The 21,078-nt window shown below is 42.0% G+C and overlaps 1 protein-coding gene across 1 annotated transcript in view; it reads left to right on the top strand.

Annotated features, from left to right (window-relative positions):
* The first annotated feature begins 285 nt into the window (after positions 1 to 285).
* The window catches only part of rtn4r (reticulon 4 receptor), a 46,168-nt gene continuing 25,375 nt past the window's right edge, over positions 286 to 21,078 (top strand). The window contains exon 1 of the mRNA XM_028996110.1: positions 286 to 662. Within this exon, the coding sequence (XP_028851943.1) occupies positions 641 to 662 (22 nt within the window). The 5' untranslated portion in view covers positions 286 to 640. The remainder of the gene's footprint in view (positions 663 to 21,078) is intronic.

Genomic DNA, 21,078 nt, shown 5'->3' with positions numbered 1-21,078 from the left:
TCCCTTTTGGCTTCCCCTCCGCCTTCATAACGTTTTATAATTTGTTCACATTTAACCGAAAAACATCATTTTACCGACCTCCTCCGAGAAAAGTCGGCGTTTCCGGGGCGGGAGTTGTTGGGGTCGCGCACCTTGCGCCGTTTATTTCTCTCGCCACCTGGCAACCCCTCCGCGAACGACTCTCCGCCGCCAGCCCGGCGCAGGAGAGCGCAGAGCCGCACACTCCCCTCCCGCGCACTGGAATACGGCTGGAAGTATGCGGCGCTGTCTGTGGATTCCGTCCCCGCCTCTGTCGTGCTGATTTTTTATTTTTTGCTTTTTGGCTGCGTGTTTTTTTTTTTGGGGGGGGGATTGGGGTGGACGCCCGTCCCCGCCGCTTGACAGTAATCCGAAAGTCTGGATGTTTTTCTGCGCTTTCGCTCTCCAAATGACTGAGACAGGCGCCCCGGGGAGACCCTGCTCTCCATCGCGCTCCCCCAGCACCACCTCCGGGTAAAGTTTTCAGCAAAATAGATATAAATATATAGAAGAATAATAATAATAAAAAGAAGAAGAATCCTCCGTCGCGGCGGCCGAAGAGAGAGGATACCGACAAGCCATTCTGGGATTAATTCTTTTCTGGATATTAATATTAATAACCATGGCGAGGACTCAGGCTGAAGGTGAGTGTCCTGCGTCCCCAACCGCGATGTGCACGCATGGCCACCGATCTCGCCCCTGTTTATGTGAATTGAATTTTATTATTATTTTTATTCGCTGCACGAAGTGGGCTCGCTGTCCCGACCGATGTCGCGATGACGTCGCGACAGGCACCGTAACGCGCGCGTCGGGGGGGGGGGGGACCGAGACAGAAAAGTGCGCGCCGTACAAAAACTGTCCTTTAATCCACACAATTATGTGACATATCGTGGGTTCGCATTTAATTAAGACAAACCAGGGATAATGAACTCGTTAAATGCTAAATCATACTGAACATACGGTTTAAACTGAGAAAAAGAAAATAAATGGATGATTTATAGTAAAAATTGTGTAAAAGCAACTCCCCGACTGAGGCTGTCGTTGGTTGTTTCGTGGATTTGGGGACGGGGCAGGGACCGGTGGTTTTTCATGAAGGGTGGCAAACCTGGTGTTCATTGGGTTCATTTTTTTATTATAAGCAAAAAATATTTATATCATTTACACACACACACACACACACACACACACACACACACTAAAGCAGAAGCAGAGCCTCTTCAGTTCCCCAGCGTGATAATGATATGAACGTGTGCAAGTGAAGGGTAATGTGTAATGAATGAATGTTGAGCTGCTCCCCCCAGGTGTGTGTGTGTGTGTGTGTGTGTGTGTGTGAGAGTTAATATAAGAGCTGCAAAGAAACCGAAAATGGAGGCTGGTGGAGGAATCGGTGGGCTACTCCACACTAATGTAATAAGGCCCATGTTCTTCATCTGTTTTTCCCCCCAGGACATTGGCAGGGTGGGAAGGATGCGTTTGTCACACATCTCGTCTGCACACGACCCATTAATCATAAAAACACGTACTCTGCTTTAAAAAAATGCATTTAAGCCCCTTCATGGAGAAGAAAGCTTTTTTTTCCCGGCTTGTCGTGACGTGTGGTTTTTTTTGAGGGCTGGCAGATGGGCACGGCACTTTCCGGGGCATGGGGATCCCCCTTCCTGTTTTCTAGTGTCAGGACAGAGTCGGGGAGCCCATCACCCTGAGGTTCCTGATAAACCTCTTTGAGATCTGTTACACCGGACGGCCGTTGCGAGCTGTGCCGACACTTTTAACATTTTGCATTCTGCAACCGGAAACACGAAGAAGCCGGGCTGGTGAGGGAAGCAGTCGCTGCAGGAACAAGGATCTGTCAGTCACCTGTCACGTCACCTCATGATGCTTTTAAAAAGTCCCATCCCTCCGAAAAGTGTGCCTTAAAATGACACAAATGACGATGACAAATGCTTCAGAAGATCTGGGCTTTAAACTACACGGTTTGGTGTTGAAACGGAGTTCCTCTCCGTCCAACACAGTTTGAGTGGATTGTAGTGCATTTGCATGCCACGTCCATATCTCAAACCGTCTTAAATAGATGAATAATTAAATAAGGCCAATTAACACAAGTACTCAGCAGCACAAGCGCTAATCGTTTCTGTTTTATAGTGGTGGATGAAACCTCTGGGGAGGTAAATAATATTTTTTTTATATGAAAGAAGATAATGCAGATTTAGGAATCTTAATCCTCTCCATCCACGAGCCGGCGGTACGGCCGGCGGAATTTGCGCTGCCTTGGTGGTGGTGGTGGTGGGGGGTTGTTCAATGGGAAGCGTGTATTAGAGGCTCAATTAAAAAGAAAAAGAGAAATAAAACCTAGCGCGTGTTTCAAGTCAGCCCAAAGTGTGTTATGCAATATGGTGCATCTAAATCCGTAAAACCTAGCCCTCGTCCATGCGGAAAGAGAAGGAGAGGGTAAACGCCGGATAAACTGCAGTGATTGGCTCCCTTGTTACCGGGGTGGGGGGGGGTCCTGTCAGATACCCGATTGCTTAACCGTCCCATGGTCCCCTTGTGTGCTAATAAACAGGATGCGACCGAGCACCGCCCGCCCACTAATGCTGCACCTTAGGTGATGGCGGGGGGTGGGGGTGGGGGGGCAGCCAGCACCGCCCCCTTCGTTCGTACACGCTCGTTATGGCCTAATTGACGTTCTGACATGCCCTCCTCCCAAACTACACGAATGCCGTTGCCGGGCGTTCATTCGACTCCAGAAGCATTCCCTCCCATGAAAATTTGATCATTTAATCTGCGGCAGACTCCGAACGGGCTGCAATCGCAACGCTGATTATAGCACAATGGAGAGGCTGACTGATGGACTAGTAAATTGTTAATTAGCGGAGAAGCAGACCTTAAATTAGGTGGGTGACTGGAGCCTTTGTCATGCACATAAGTCACCGGCTCTTCCTTTCTTTTATGGGCCTGACTGTCGATTTCACGAAGCTTGATCCTGGGGAACAGTGGATTTTGAGCCCCGCTCCCCTCGTTTTCATTACTTTGAAAAATTTGCCACAATTAAGTCTCTAAAATCAATGCTAATCAGAAAAAAATGTTTTACAGCCATGGCGTAAATTGGAATGTCATTAATGCTCAGTAGGTGAAATAAATACAGTTTCCTTTTGTTTCGTGTGGTCGTATGAAAGAGTTCAGAATGGAGGTGACCTTTTCACAGTTTGTGTACGCTTGCAGGGTTATTTCAACTCAGGTAATCTGATGGGATATCTCCGATTGATCTAATAAATCAATGAGTATTATTATATAAACTATTTAAAGCTTTCATGGCAAATAGTTTGTCCATTCATTGTTTTTTTATCTAGCATTAATACCAATATTAATAATCAGTAAACAATCAAAGAAAGAACTGTACAAGTTACAGCAGATGTGGCTGTTGTGATAATCACTCAATCCTTTCATAGTATGAAATACTAATAACTTCCCATCCTGCATTTTGATTGGTTGAGGATTTTACTGAATAACTTGTTACGGTTTCTAGTCTGTAATTTTTGGATGATGGTAATCAATCTATAATAATAATAATGCGGGTGGTGTGGTAGTAGCCTAGTGGGTAACACACTTGCCTATGAACTCGCCTAGAACACCCTGGTTCAAACCCCACTTACTTCCATCGTGTCCCTGTCACTACGTGTTGTAAGTCGCTCTTGATAAGGGTGTCTGATAAAATTATTTAAAAGATGTGTGTTGCTTCGAATTGATTTGCATTTAAATACACTGCTGAGGAGCGATATGCTATTTCATCACAAGACTATGAGTTGAAAAACTGCAGAAGAGCAGTTTTCTGTTTTAATAGTCAGAAATGTGTTTCTAAACCGTATCACACCCCACAAACCCCCATAGTCGGTGCAGCAGCAGTTGGGCACATGCTTGCTTTGATGAATCAGGTTGTTGATTGTTGTTGGCTTCTATTCCACAAGGTCTTGATTGTCTATCAGCTCGACTGTCTGACTGTCAGCCCTGGAAATCACACCATAAACATCAAAACCCAGAGTTACAGAAATCGACCGTATCCGTCACTGCTGTAGGACGGTTACATTTTGTGTCATAATATTAGTAAAATATTTCTTTTTTGAGTCGATCTGTCCATTCAGCTGAAGTGAACCACATTTAAATGGATAATTTTGATCATTTTCATTTAATAATGATAATTTTCCCTCATGCACTGTCCACAATGCATAACACCAGCAAATGGTCTTAATTCAGGAAGTCGTAAAGTAGTAAAAGCAATTACGTTAAAAAAACACACAAAACACACAATTACGCAAAAAAACACAGAGTGCTTCCGGGAAGAACATCTGGGAAATGGGAATTACCCACAATGCCCCTGAATGTGAATAAAGTGAAGTGATACACAGCAGCACAGCGCACGGTGCACACAGTGAAATTTGTCCTCTGCATTTAACCCATCACCCTGAGTGAGCAGTGGGCAGCCATGACAGTCGCCCGGGAGCAGTGTGTGGGGACAGTGCTTTGCTCAGTGGCACCTCAGTGGCACCTCGGCGGATCAGGATTCAAACCGGCAACCTTCTGATTACTGGGCCTTAACCGCTAGGCCACCACTGCCCAAAAAACATCTGCTCGGTAACGAACCATGGACCTTTCACGTGGCAGGCGAATGCATAAAGGAAAGATAAAATCCTTTTGGAATATGTTTGTGTGAACATGCTAATAGTGTTAATGAAGTTAAGATGCTGATTAATCATTTTGTGATTTGCCAGCTTCCTAGTTTTTCCACTTTGAACCATCCACAGTGAGGCCTTCGAAGGGTATTTATGTAATAGCGGTTTAGCAATTGTGTTAGAGAAGCAACAGTCCTCCGACAGGCCTAAAATATACATGTCGGAGTCGATTTACGATCAAATAGCAAAACAAGATGAGCTTCCCTGCAGTGAGTATAGTTCTCACTTAACTCATTAAACGCTTCCTATCCTTCTGAACTGGTGTGCACATTCTGCTATTTTTGGAAGTGTTATAATAAAACAAACAAACAAACAAACAAATATAAATAAGCAAGCAAAACCATATAATGACCACATCTTGAATTTGGGTCGAGTAGCTAATCAATTGCATCAATAATATAACTAGTTGAATGGGTCACACAGAGCCGTCTGATATGCACACACACACACACACACACACACACACACACACACATATTGAGTTTTGACATCAGATCAGGTATTTGAAATCCATCATTGGAAACAACCGTGTACAGCAAGCCCTGCAAACACCACTGTACATTTACCATTATGAAGTATTGACAGTCGTAATATTCTTCACTTAAGAAGATATTACTGAAAATCAATGGATTTTTATGCCACAACATCATATAAGATGAATGTTGTACCACGGTGGAACTTTATATTTATTGCTGTTCTACTTTGTGAAGAAGATTATTTATTGTGCCATAAATATTTTTTTCCTCTTTCTCGCCCAGAAAATGAAGCCAATTAGGGATTGGGAAAATACACGAAAATCCAGTAACCTTATATAACGTCAGAGGCAATAATTAATCGTAGATGTAGGCAGAAAATATCTAAGCCAGATTTTGTTTTTGAGTGTTGTGAACTGAAGAGTTTATTGTAGAAGAGTGAATTCCATTTATGGTGGCCACTCATTAAAATTTCAAAGGCCCCGACATCCATCTTTAAAATGACTGGGTCTGTCAGATAGGGAAAAGATCAATAGCCAGACAGAAAGACAGACAAGGAGCCCGAAAGTGGAAATGGAAATATAAATTGATGTGTTGGCTTGGATGTGGGCTGCATTGACAACATGTGTTGAATTAGGTTAGCCCTTTTTGGAATTGAGCAGGCTTTGTTTTTTTTTTTTTCCATCAGAAGCCATCCATGCTGCCGTGGGCCGGTCGGTCTGCAATGGTCCGGAAATCAATGTGGCCAGAGCTCACTGTGCAACCTTAATAAAAACCACCGAGCTATATTTCCCCGGCGCCATATAAGAGATATAAGAGTGCATGGGTAGTGTTATCTAATATCTCAGGATTTATAGAACCAAACAGAATCAAAGACAGTTAACTAGCAAGTAGAGCTGAATTTTTGGAGAGAAGGACCTAGCAACCCCTTCAGCCCTTTTTTTTTTTTGTTGTTACGGTGTAATTATCTCTGAAACCCCGTAGATTCACTTTCATGACATTTTTATGAAGAAATCAAGCCTGCACACTTGAGTGACAGCTCACACACACACGTCATTCTGGATGATTTAACCCCCTCCTGTCAAGCCATCACAAGTCCAGTGCATTCCTCTCCTTCCTCTACACTCCTACACTCTTGACAGTGTTATTTATGCTGTAGACACCTCAATACCACACCCACTATCAAATCAGTCCATTTTTATTCTTACAGCGTTTTTTACAGTGTACATTGTAGGGCATGTTGAATCAATATAATAAATTAAATGAATTATAATCGATGCATCGTGATGCACACCTGGATGATTCTGCGTCGATGCAGTGCAGAACATAGTTGATTATGTCATAATGACCTTGCATGGTGATTTGCTTGGTGCGTTGAGCTCAAACCTCACAGCGATCACACCGCCTGAAAACAGCTCTAGATTTAGCAGAGAACAGGTTGCCGAAAAAAAGGTGGACTGAATGTTTTTCTGCTCATTCTAGCAAATTAATGGATCCACACGGATGAACGAGACCTCATTAAACATCATGTCAATGAATGTAGAAAATGTATGGGATGCATCGCGATGCATTGATAATCAAGGCATTGTTAATCTCAGTCAAAGACCAGTGAAGGTTTACACCTCTAGTACATTGGCACAAAGCATCTCTTTCATTTGAGCAGTGCTTAAGGCTTCCACTGAGCAACCCAAAGGTGTTAAGGAAAATCTCGCTTGAGAGGAACCTTGAGAGGAACCAAGGATCAGAAAGGAGAACCCATCTTCCTCTGGTCAGCTCTGGATTACCCTGTGTTGTTCATGTTCAGTGAGAAACAACCAGGAAATGCTCTCATACAAAGATTATTGCAGACCAGTTATGTATTATGATATAGTACTGAGATAGTATATTAGAGCAGATGAATTGATGAGGGCTAAACACTTCCAGTGGCACAAACTACTGCAGCATTTCTCATGGTGAGGGGAGTGTTGGAATAGCTTGAGTGTATTTAGCCTGGGTTAAAATATTGTATGAGGGATGAATTACTAAGGTACTGAGAGACTGGAGCATGACCATGCAAAGCTTTATAAGTGAGAAGCAGACTCTTAAACTCAATAAAGTACTTAAATGGAATCGAGTGCAGAGAAGACAATGTAATATGTTCATACCATTTTGGAATCAGAGTTTGGAACAAATTGAAGCTTATTCAGTAGACTCCAACTCCAAAAAAAAAAAATTGATGGACAAACTAGTGAACGTGACATAATCAAATGGACCTCATGCACAGTGTAGCAAAAACAAAATATGGCCCCATTAGTAGAGGTGTGAACCTTCACTGGTCTCATTCGATTGCGATTATCAGTACATCATGATGCATCTCATACATTTTTCCACAAGTTATGTTTCCAAATATATCAGTGAGATGAGGGTTAGGGCCTCATTCAATTATAATCAATTACGTTCTGCACTGAATCGATGCAGAATAGTCCATGTCTGCATCGCGAGACATCGATTATGAGATTAATTTCGACACCACTATCCATTACTTCACCAGGCATTTCTTTGTGGAATATATTGAAGAGTCCTCACACTACACCTACAGCATGCAGAGAAAAGTCTCTTGTGTAAATTTCAATACCCAAGCCACAGTGTCAGTCCAGTCAGGCCACTAAACAAATCAATGCCATTTTGTGGCAGAATGGTCTCATTGAATCGCATTCGCGACTGACAGGGCCGACTTCATGCAAATCTACTGTCACAAGCTGGCCAAGCCGCCTTCTGCACCGCCCCACAACAATATCAATTCAAATAAAAAGCCAAAGTGAAAAATCAAACAGCGCGTCGATTGATGCGCTCCATTGATGCAGTGGAGCAGCGCCACCCGCTGAGAAGCAGCCGACTAAGACGTTTGCGCTCAGTAATTTCCTGGCTGGTAGCTGTGTGGTGATTTCCCGCCTGCCGGTAGCAGTTAGATCCGACGGGAGTTCACTTTACGCAATTAAGGGAAGTGGTCCGATCCAATCCAAACAGTTCGAATGACTCTTTAACGCATGATATCAAACTTTTCTAGAGAAGGTAGGCAGGGCCGTTTTGGTTAAAGAACCACCAACTCGTTCACCCACGGCGGTGTGCCCGCATCGTGCGCATGGCAACCCTTCGCGGGAAAGGTCATGTAAAGTAGGCCCGGGGCAACGCAATGCAATTAGGGTGATTAAGCGATCCACCTTGTGTTTCCAGCCACTCCTGTTTACCAACAGGATGACGCACGCGCTAATTATGCGATTTTCTTCTTCATTTTGCATCTTCTCAGAGGAATTCTTGCTCAAGGACACAACACAAACATACAAACATGAAACACGCAGAAAGGACTGCGGTTAAATGTTAACGCCTGAAAAATGCAGCAAAAACATGATTTTCACACAGCATTTGAATAGCCCTAAAAAAAAGGTATTTTACTATCATTATGAACATCAATTCATTAATCATGGAGATTGTGATATAGCCAAAGTGCTATATATATATTTTTTTTTTCTTTAACTTTTCTTTCCAGCCACATTTCTTTTCAGGCCACAATTTCTTCCAATAAAAGCCTGCTAAATCCTGCAGGGACTGAATATTATTGTCAGGATCCCGTCCGCAAGGATTGTCAGGATTCCTCCTTCCTCGCCATGTCGCCAAATGCTGCCATCGTGACAATTATAGTATATTATTAGGATAGATTTTCCAGGATGAAGGGAAGATATTGCCAGCCAATCTTCAACCCTATCTTCATTGCAATGCGAGTCACACGCATGCATTTCAAAGCCACTATCCCAGCTTCCTTTTGATGCGGCCAGTGATCAACAGCATGGTTTGGAGTTAGGCCTGATTATCTTGTGGAGATATCGGGACATGCCAAATTAAATGTGACCGCCACCACCCTGCTAGAACGTCCATTATAATGAGATCTATAATCTCAGCAGCTCAAGTGGAATGGTTGATTTGTCTGTGTGGGTGGGTGGGTGTGTGTTTAGAGGGATATGAAGAGAGATGAGATGGAAGAGAGATGGGATATGGATCTCTTTCAGCAGATCTGGCACTAGTGCAACTATATGGATTTTCCTCAACAGATGAAACCATTTGTCCTTGGCACTGACCAGCTCACCACTGGGCGCAACTGGTGCATCTGTCCCTGTTTCTTTTTTTTTTCTGTCGGGTGCATTCCAAAGCCAGACTGTGACCTCCTGTAATGGGTCAAATACACCATGGAGGTGCAATACGTACCATTACCCCCCTTCGCATGCTAAGTTTGACTCTGATGTGCTTGTATGGGATTATGCCAACAGCTCTCCTCTGTCATTGCGAGTGGCCCTGATTTCATGACAGCTAAACCACAGATGCCCGTAAAGACCAAAGATCAGCTATCCATAACTGCGGTTGTAATAATGCTATCTTGCCTGTTCAGGATTCCAGAAATAACAGTTATTTAAGCAACCAAGTTTGCCTAATATGCATGGTCGCTGCCAGCAATTAATCTAATCTCTGTAAACAGCCGCTATCAAGGGCAAGTAATGACTAAAAGTGAAAGCCTTGCAAATTAACTCATTTCACTTCCACGGCCTATTGTGCAGTAAGTACTATACCGCTGCTGATAGGATCCCCGAACATAAGGAGCAATATGCATATTGTAATTTTCAGATAGAGCGGAGAGGATCCCAGAGCAATTATGTAAAAGTTGACTGTGTGGGTGATTGACTCTCAGCTAAGGCACACCCAGACAGGAACATTTTCATTTCTGACATTTAGCAGACGCCCTTATCCAGAGCGCCTTACAATTAGTAGTTACAGGGACAGTCCCCCTCAGGGTTAAGTGTCTTGCTCAGTGACACAATGGTAGTAAGTGGGGTTTGAACCTGTGACTTTGTGGTCTTTTGGTTCCTAGGCAAGTGTGTTACTTACTAGGCTACTATTACTTAGGGTCCTATGAAAAAAGTACAAATGCAATATGACAAATCTCATTTAATCACTGTTCAACAAAGTGCTTGGACATTTACTGTTTGCCTTTGTAAACATTCACATGTAAAAAAATATGTGCATTTCATGCAGCGAACTGTCTCACAATAAGTCTGCCTTTTGTAAAATAAAAGTCAAAGTCAAAGTCAGCTTTATTGTCAATTCTGCCACATGTACAGGACATACAGAGAATTGAAATTGCGTTACTCTCAGACCCATGGTGCATGCAAGTAATATTAAATACAAACAGTAACATTAAATACAAAAGTGTAAATAAAATTTTAACACAATATACAAATAAGGGCACATGGTGGAGAGTGCAAACCATAGTAGTACAACAGAGCTTGTAAGTGTGAAAAGTGCTTCACATTTGAAATCAACGTAAAAAATGATCAAATAGGAATCCAAAAAAAGGTGTTTTCAACTTGCATTCTGTACTGGAACCATGTTAATATGTAAACTATATAATACAATATATAATAATAAACCGATCGGTCGAGGGGTCCGTGTACGACGCTAACACCCTCTTCGCCTGTTGACTGCACGTTTACATTGCGTTGCCTCAACAGGAAACACATGTGGTGGGCTGCCAGGGATTTCATTTTATCTGTTGGATTCCGCGATTCCAGGAATCATAGGCCCCTGAGCACCCTCTGTACTCCCTGAATAGAAGAATGATCCTAAATTACATGTGAGGTCATTTTTTTGACAGCAAAACGTTCCATATACCAGTGTCTCGTGTCAGCATTGGGCAGAGCCTGGATGTTCAGCAGAGCCCTTCCCTACGGGGGAAAGTCTCCAGCGACTTCCGGAGAAACCGCATGCGTACTTTCATGCGCGTAGCTCCATAGTGCTTGGGCAGCGCTCTGGCGAGCCCCTGCCGAGAGCGGGTGAGTGGATTTATGCGTACGTTCCTTCAGGTCGGCACATTAACTCGGCAGCACCGAGACTCATGATGGGCCTCCTGACGGCTGCACGGAGTAACTGGTGTGTCATGTCTCTGGGTCACCCGGCCTGCTGGTTTATTAGGCAGGGTTTGCAGGCCGTGGTACGGCTACATAATAAGCATAAAAATGTTTTTTAAAAAGCTTAGATGTTAAGATTCATCCCAGACAACATACTTATGGGTTACCAGAAATACACTGAAAGAACCTCTGCCTTACATACATCTAATTATGTACATCTAATTAACTTAGAGGTGAAGGGTCAAGGCTGAGGTTCTACATTGGCTTCCCCCCAACAGACATCCATGAAAACCTTGTTCTAGCTGAATAACAATACACTGGAGATGGAATACCAACAGATATGTGGTGATGTTGAACTACCAGTAGGTGCTGGAGCATCGTGTCAGAACACGGCATTGCATGTCTGTTCAGGGACCATTGTTCTCTCCAACAGGTCTTGAAATGTCAGATGATTGACTTGGGTGGTGGACCTTGCTCAAACAGTGAATACATACAACAAGACTTAAGAAAGCATACGTACATGGTTACATGATGAACGGCAGCTTTTTGGCTAATGTTATTGCATGATGGAAAATCCCTCCCTCTGCTTATTGATCAAATTCACTGAAAAGCTGCTGGGGCAATCTGGATAAAATTGTGAGGTCGAACAGAATTCACAGGGGTAGGTTCAACTTGATTTATGTTTTTGCTCGCAGCCAGTCATTACAAAACAAGTGACTCAATCGCTAATGCATAATGGTTTAAGGTTGGCATGAGACCCCCTGTACACAGAAGCAGATTGAAAGGGGGTGGGCTAGGTGTTTTACCATTGTTCCATTGTTCTCCCAACACTGATAAATCCGTTTCTCAATGTGTGTGTGTGTGTGTGTGTGTGTGTATGCATGCATACTGGGCTCTAGACTAACTTTTTGCGCCAGCACACCAAATATTCGACGGCATCGCATTTAACGACGCATTTTTACAGGTTCACTTATTTTTTTATTTTTTTTTAAATCGCTGTCCATATAGGCAATAGTGACTTGTAAATGATTAACTCTAAATGATCTGCTTAATATAAAGTTCTTTATTTGAAGCACAAGTCCTCATTCTGCTGAAGAAATTGCTACAATCAACTTGTGAACCTGTTCTCCAACTTGGTTTGTTGGCTTGTTGCAGAGCATTGCTTCGCCTCGTCACTGGCATCTTTGCTGGACACAGCGAATGATCGCTCTTCAGGCACAAAAAAAACCACACTCACTATGAAACCACAAGGCGTCTCTGATCAAAACACTAGGGGGACTGTCCCTGTAACAATCGACGGTAAGTTGCTCTGAACAAGGGCATATGATAAATGTCATAAATGTAGAAATAAAAAAAAAAAAAAGGTTTCAGAGAACAGCGTTCGGTCTGCAGTTTGGTCTGCAACAGGCTTAACAGAGAAGCAAATCCACTGAGATAAGTGAAAGGCCGTGCGACTTTAGAGACAGTAATTGGAGACTTGGTTCTGTAATGCCCAGGTGCCGCTGTGCTCACCAAGCCGCCGCCTGTTAACCTGGTAATTTGGGTCCTGATCACTCACGGCTGCCGCCTGTTCAGTTTGATGTGATAAGAACCCTTCTGATGTGAGGAACCACTAGGTGTTCCTCAATTGACGTGGACTCTCCTGTTGAAAGCCAGTCCTGATAGTGTCACAACTGTTTTTTGTGTTTATTGCTTTGTGTTTTGCCCATTGTGCCATTTTAATTTCCATTTAAATAAATCATGTTTTCCATTTAACTGTTGAGAATTTGTGCCATTTCAACCCCTCAACTTCATGACATGTTCTGAAGAAAAAAAATTTACTATAAAAACTATGTTGGTGTCATGCCATAAATGGCCAAATTTAATTGAACTCCTGAAAAACATAAGCTACTGCATACTTGATTGGGATGAAATGAAGAAAATATTGCCCACATGTAAATAATTCAACAGATCAATTATTGTACGTTCACTCTGTTCTTGCATTCCATCTACAATGAAGTTTTATTTGATTAACAGGGACGATAGAGCCTTGTGGTTTTTGTAATGCTGCTGTTATTTGTTAGTGCATCATTTCAATAATGGCATGTTGAATATCTATTGAGGTGTCAATATATTTGTGACGCATTAAAATTAGCCGACTGATTTAAACCATGCAGAATAAGCACATTGCATTTTGCTGCCTAATATTTGAAATGATGATTCCTTAAGCTATAAATAAGCATAAAACTGTATATCAGCACTTCACCGATGATTGGAAAATTTTGAGCAAAACTAGTGTTAATTTGAATTGTGCAGCATTGCAGCCAGTGAAAGAGAAAAAGCCTTCTCCCTTCCTTAACTACTTAGTAAGACTAGTGCATTGTGGGTATTAAGATGAGGCTGTGACAGACTTCTGTGCAGCTGGAGAGCTCACCACAATCCCTAATGTTTGTTGCCACTGGGCAATCGGTCATGGTGCTTTCACGGTGCCAGAGATCACCAGCTGCCACCGCTGGGGAAGGGCTTTTCATTCAGAAGAGTCACACATCTTTTATGCATTAGAGACTATGATTTTGTCCCCTGCATGAGTTTGTTTAGGTGAATGATCATGAGTGCCTTTGCATCCTGCAGTAGGTCCATTGTTCGTTGTGAATGAATTTGTTACACTAACTTGACTTGATTGCAAATTGACTGGTGGTTCCAGGTAAAATCTATAATTAGATCAAACAAGCATTGATAGATGTTTTTTCAATCTATGTTTGATTATACAATCACAAGAAAAAACTTTTAAACTTAACTATTAGGTAATATTTATTTAGTATTTATACATTTGCATTTTGAAGGTATGCATTTTTCTTTCATTTGTATTGTGGTAATGACAATGATTCCAGAATTTATTAACAAAATATATAGATATAATTTCAGAACAACATGAGTATTTAAAAAAAAAAAACTTGCTATTTTACAGTGGAAAGTTGCTATTGCCTATTGGAATTATGTTATTCATTCTTTTATTGGGTGTGTTACCAAACACACAAGGGTCATTTCAACGACCAAATAACATCTCCGCTAAAGTGGTTCCTCAAAACGTCCGGTCTGGATCCACCCAGCCAACCTTGGTGGCAATTCTGCTGAGAACTTGAAACACTAGACTGTGACACACGGCCCACCGCAGAATGGGCAGTATCATATTACCAAATGCAGGCAGCAAATGACTCACTGAGTGTGGAAGTTATCATTGCATAAGATGGACTGCCATAAACAAGAGAATAAATGCGGAGTCAAGCTGGGGGGGCCTCCTTTTTTTTTTTTGGTTGCATAAATCTTTCAGAAAATGCGTTGTGGGTAATTGGTGAGCTTGGTGAATTCTTCACCTCTGTCACAATCATGGACGTTATTAGCATACTGAGCCCGGTTTCCAAAAGATTTTCTAGCAAGCCTCTAAGAAGGCATTGCATAACCTGAGCAGATCTTCAACACACACACACACACACACACACACACAACTGACATCTACTTGGTGAATCACAAACAGGTTAGCACGTGTTCAAATGGGGCTATAAATATGGAAGTCATGGCCGGCGGTGGCTTTACGCATCTGTTGGGTGGGGAGCTGGGCCACTTATGCAAAGGGAACCCACAGCAACACGGGGGATCTTCTATTAGTCATCAGCAGTTCTCCATCTAAACGATCTGTGGCCCTGAAACTGTTGTAACCTTGGCACGGTTTAAAATTTCATGCTTTTTTTTTTTATTTTGATAAAGAAAAATCATTGCCAGCTAATTGCACCAAATGGGATCACTGACTTGCGTTGTGCTGTGAAGGACTATCCCTATGAGCAGGGCTTTGCATATAGAACACACAAAAACATGTACAATTCAATGATCACCACAGGTGGATGCCTGCAGTTCAAGGTTGCATGGAAAAATTATCACATTAAGCATACTGCGAGAGAATTTTAGATAGATCTTTAGTTTGTGGTCAAAATATAAAACAGAACTTGCATATTGCATTCAACTGAAATCAGCTGAAAAAAAGGCTGAACACGGTCTGTTTTTTAAATATTTATTAGCAGTTTGTGCCATGCCACGTTGGGGAAAAAAAGACCATACAGGGAAACTGAGTGAACCAGTGAGTTGGATTTCACCAAAAATATATATATAAAACAATAAAGATATGTAAAGTATTTTAAACAAATTTTAAAATTGTGTGTGAAATATTGAATATACTATCTTGGCTTGTTCCATGTGAGCATCGAGTATGAATCCTAATGTTACAATAATCCCAATTTAAAAGTACACAAACACCACATATTTACATGTACAGCATTTATCAGGTGTCCTCATCCAGAGCGACTTACAATCAGTAGTTACAGGGACAGTCCCCCCCCTGGAGCAACTTAGGGTTAAGTGTCTTGCTCAGGGACACAATGGTAGTAAGTGGGATGGTTCATAGGCGAGTGTGTTACCCACTAGGCCACTACCACCCAATTTGGATACATATAATACAGGCACTCAATTTAAACTGTAATGCTTGACAAAGAAAATGAAGTCACACTCAAAAATATACAGAAAGTTAAAGAAAACTGGCATGGTGGCCAGACCGTATGGAAAACCAGGGGTGTGAACTGAAATTAGAACACAGAGACTTGCACCACAGATGAGTGACCAGGAATAGAGACACTTGGGAGCTTTTTTAAGTAGGGTAATTGGGAATACCTGAGACACTATTTGGGAGAAAAACAAGCTCATGGTTCCATCTGTGTGAGGCCCCAGGACGTTACATCAGCACATCCTGAATCGGTTTTGACGTCAGTAAAAAGTTTGAATTGTTTGAAGCATTCTGTTTGCTAAAGTTTGCAAAGCCCTTTGTCGATGACACATTTCTAATTGCAGTGATTGAAATCTGGCCTAGTTTGGAACAAATTCAATTAAATGTAGGGAATCAAGAACCTATTTTCATTGGAAAAGGGTTCATAGTGACAAAAAAACAAGAGGAGAATGAGAAAAAGCATGAGGCTTTTGGGGTGGGTTGAGCCTGTCTCAAATAATCGGTTATTAGCAACCCGGGCTTAGGAATGCAGGGATGCATGATGTACCAAGTAACCAATAATATTGAAAATTTCACCTTTCAGGGCTGTTGGACAGTTTGGAACACGGCTCATTGAATTGAGCAGTTCAGAACACTAATCTCATTAATGTCTTCTTATTTATTTGTCATTATTTGAAAGCCAATAGGTATGGCATTGCCTGGGCACTTCAAATGACACTTTATCTCAACGGCAGTGAATTAACAGAGGATCAGCCCAATTTATGACCAATCAAAGCAATTACGTTCGAGGCAGATAACAAAACAGCACGTCTCATTTTACTCGCGGGTCAAGAGGACAGTAATTAAGCTCCTTTAATCATCAGCGCGGTGCAGTTAACGACTACTCAGACAGGAGAGGAGGATTGAGGCGCTTCGAGATGCAGATGTGAGGTACAGCAAATGTCAATTTCTTTAGCTCATGCTTCTAGTGGCAGGAGGCAGCATTTCTTTCAGGGAATATATATATATACACAGTACGGGCCAAAAGTTTGGACACACCTTCTCATTCAATGTGTTTTCTTTATTTTCATGACCATTTACATTGATAGATTCTTACTGAATGCATCAAAACTATGAATCAACACATGTGGAGTTATGTACTTAACAAAAAAATGGTGAAATAACTGAAAACATGTTTTATATTCTAGTTTCTTTGCTCTGATTACTGCTTTGCACACTCTTGGCATTCTCTCGATGAGCTTCAAGAGGTCGTCACCTGAAATGCTTTTCCAACAGTCTTGAAGGAGTTCCCAGAGGTGTTTAGCACTTGTTGGCCCCTTTGCCTTCACTCTGCCGTCCAGCTCACCCCAAACCATCTGGATTGGGTTCAGGTCCGGTGACTGTGGAGACCAGGTCTCCACTTTCTATTATGTACTTAACGCCACATGTGTTCATTCATAATTTTGATGCCTTCAGTGAGAATCTACCAATGTAAATTTAAAAGAAAACACGTCGAATGAGAAGGTGTGTCCAAACCTTTGGCATGTACTGTGTGTGTGTATGTGTGTGTGTATAATATATATAAATCAGGGTTAAGCAATGGAAATTAGCATAGTAATCGGTGTGGCGATCTGAGAAGCAATCTGCTCTGGCGAAATTAATACACTGCAACGGAGGGCAAGAGGAGAAGTTGGGGCAGAAAAAGATGTCAGCACCGCTGATCAAAGGGCTCGTTGTTTGAATATTCATCCGCCAGACATAACATCTAGTTAATTCACCATGGGCGTTGTTTGTCAAAAGTGCACCGAGACCACCATTACACCCAATCTGAATGCTGAGGTGAAATGGTTACAATAGGATACACTGGAATATTTGAAGGGTTATTAGGTGTATAATTATGCTAAGTGAAATAATGATGAAACAAATGATTGTTCCTCAGAACCAAACTGAAACTCATCACAGGTTAAAAATACACCCAGGGTAAAATGAACTCTTCCGTTTGCGTCCCTCTTTTCCCTACCTTGCATCCCTCACAAAACCCTTATTTTGTCCCTTGTTTCAGAGAAATTAATTATAAAAGAGAATTCCTATTAAAATACTTTGAAATAGGAATATGACATATTATTGTACGTCTGTTATTATTTAATTAATAGGCCATACCAAATACCATGCACTGACACATCTATTAACCATCGATCCAATCATCTTCTATACATTGTCTGGGTCAGGGGAGGAGGTCACACATTTTCCCCCTTTTAGGAATTCCACAGACAGAAATCAAAATTACAAGTCCATCATGTAGGACTTTCATTTGCAATAAGTTTATTGTCAAAAACAAGTGCCATGATGTTTACTGATGGACATGTTTGGAATTTTTTCACGCGTGATATGTGCAGTGGATACAACTTGCAAAACTATAGATATCAGGTTGCGTTTCAGGTGGGCATGGCTGTCGTGTGGCTATCAACCATTCTCACAATCATGACATCTTGAAAATAAGTGTTTTTAATAACAAAATATAATCAGGCATGATGGCCAATGATACCGACAAAGAAAAGCAAACCATACATCATAACGCAGAAGTGATTGCAGCCCCCATTTTTTCTAATAAATACTGCTTTGAGTGAGTTCTGACTAGCGGCCATGTTAAGTGTTGCTGGTGTCTTATTGCAGACATCACTGCCAATTAAGAAGCATCAATGTTGGGAAAAAATTGCTTGGGTGCTCATAAATAAGAGTTTGGTGAATTTAATATCTGCCTAAAAGAGAGAAGATGAGGATTGAAGATAGGTTGGAGTTTTTAAAATTGGAGATGGGATTTCCATCTTCAGAGCTTAAAAAATCTGAGATTTCAGTAGTTTGGTCAGGGGTGTGAGGTTGAAATAGTTAAATGTGCATAAGGTCATGTGCTTGAGGTGCACTTTTATGTCTCACAGCCTTCTGAAGCTTGACTGGTCTGATCCTCATCTGCATGTTGCTTTGGTTAAAAGGATCCTCAAAATGAATATGATAAACTGTAAAATAATGTATTGGGATGCAAGAATGGTCATGACTTAAAAGGTAACAAAAAAGTCATTAATTCACTCAGGAACAGCATTTAAATACTGCACATATGTCTGTAGTTTGTGCTTGTACATACATATGACCTGTGAACAAAGTTAACCTCCTGGTGGATTTGGGGGGAATGTGTTTTCTATCAGTTGGATGATCCTTCACACGTAAATAAATCTATCGGTGTGCAGTGTCTACTGCAATAACATAAATGTGAAGCCACACATTTAACATTCACCTTAGTTTCAATATATACATTTACATTTATGGTAGTCAGTGGGATTTGAACCTGGGTCTTCTGGTTCATAGGTGAGTGTGTTACCCACTAGGCTACTACCACCCATATGTGTGTTGTGTTGGCCTGTATACAGTCACGTTCTTAGACTTATTGTACATGATTTTTGCTTAATATCTGGTAGCGCAAACATATTTGCATGACAGATATGCAAGTGTTGTAGCCCTAATTCACACACAATATTAGACTTTGCTGTAAACGTCTGGGATCCTGTGCTGATATGTAAACACTGCACATGGAAGAGACATCCCAGAATCCTCCTTTCTGCACAAATAGTGAGATGCGGGGCTTAGCTGACTCTGCGTTATCACCTTATTGTGCATTCAATACATTAGGGTGGGGAAAAAAAACATTATGTGCTATGGCCAATTTGACTATCTTCAAAGAGATATTAACATAGCTCTGGGTCGCTTTTATCTCCCTTTAATTTCAAGGATGCCAGCCTAAATTAAAATTAAAAGTGAATAAGACAGTCTAAAAATACCAGTGTGTGAGTGAGGGAGAACGGAGAAAACAGGTCAAGGACAGGAAGCTGCAGGGATAGAAAAGCAAGTGTGTGTTTGTGATATCAGGGCCGTCATGAAGCGATGGGCTAATTTTGTATCGGGTGTTTTCAGCTATGCCCATGATAAGAATGACAATCGGCGCACTGGGAGTTGGCCATGCGCTTGTTCCTTCGGAATCCAATACTGATTGTTGCCGATAATGGGCCGGTGAAGCAAGCATGTCGCTGACCAGTGCAGGCACAAGTGGTACCAGCCTTCTTGGGATTCTATTACCCACATCTGTGCACGCTTTTATCACGTGAACGCTGGTACCAGTTGTTACTACTTTGCTGGATGCGCTAAGTGAAGTCAGGAAGGCAACATGCCTGCTTCACTGGGCCTCTGTACATTAATGCAGATGTTCCATTCCCATATTGACCAATATCGTTTCTTTTTGTCGTGATTTTATTCTGCCAGAGCATTAGAAAAAGTATGCCGTGAGCGACAAAACAAGATCGGTTGCCACTGCCGTGCTCCCTCATAATTGAGAATCGACGCCACAGGCACACGTGAGCGTACGGGCACAAAGGGAGTTACCTGCGGGGAAAAAGGAAGACTCTGATTAGCAGTTCCTGTGCCAATTTCTGCCATCGTAAATTGTCCTGAATTTTATTACGCTCACTGGTCGTATAAACCCTCAGCTCTGTTTAGAAGACATTTCAGATGGATGTGAGTGAATACACAGGTCTTTAAAGAGGGGCCAAATCGCAAATGTTTTACTGTGGGCCACGCTTCCCACACCATCCGGTGAAAGAGAAATGGTCTATTTTGGAGATTCCTTTTGCCCCCGCGCGACAAAATGATCATCTGACGCAACTCAGAGATGTCTCCTACTTGGCAGTGGCTGGCAACCTGTTTTCTTGGCCAAACTTTTCCCCCTGCCAACCCTCTCATTTTAAATAGTTAAATAACGTTCTGCCATCTTCTATCTCAAGGTACAGACAGTCTAAAAACCACAAAGGCAGAGCCTCGTTTTCAGCACCACCGGTGCCACCCTGTCACTCAAAGCTCCTGGAAAACAAAACATGGGATGAAACAGAGCAGGGGAGGACATGGGAAAAGACTGGGGGGGGTGAGACCCCATGTGATACACAAGAGCGGGTCCTGAAAGAAAAACCCTCTGAAGGGGAAAGTCAATGGCGGGGTGAGTTGAATATTGATGGCCTTCCCTACACCACGGCCTTTTCTTTCATCTCCTTCACAAAGATGCTGCTCTTTCTCTGCAGAGCGTCTCCCTGCTCCACCAAGTCTCTTATGGACTTCCCGTCACATACATCTCTCTTCATTCCACCTCCACCTTGCGCTGTGCTACACCGCAGCGGACACGGTGTGTGAATTCAGCCACCTAGGCAGTAATCTTATACTGTCAATGATTTCAATCCTTTTTTGCACATTCATGTCTTCAAATAGAGCAGAAATTGAGATGTCAATGATCTGTATCATGAAATATCCATCAGATGTGCACTAGTTGATTCATATATAAGGATGAATGACATGATGTTATGTACTTTTGTGATTACTCTGCT

Source organism: Denticeps clupeoides, chromosome 11 (assembly GCF_900700375.1).
Source record: "Denticeps clupeoides chromosome 11, fDenClu1.1, whole genome shotgun sequence".
NCBI classification, from domain to species: Eukaryota; Metazoa; Chordata; class Actinopteri; order Clupeiformes; family Denticipitidae; genus Denticeps; species Denticeps clupeoides.
Note: the sequence above shows the minus strand (reverse complement) of the source record. Positions and strands in the feature narration are given on the sequence as shown.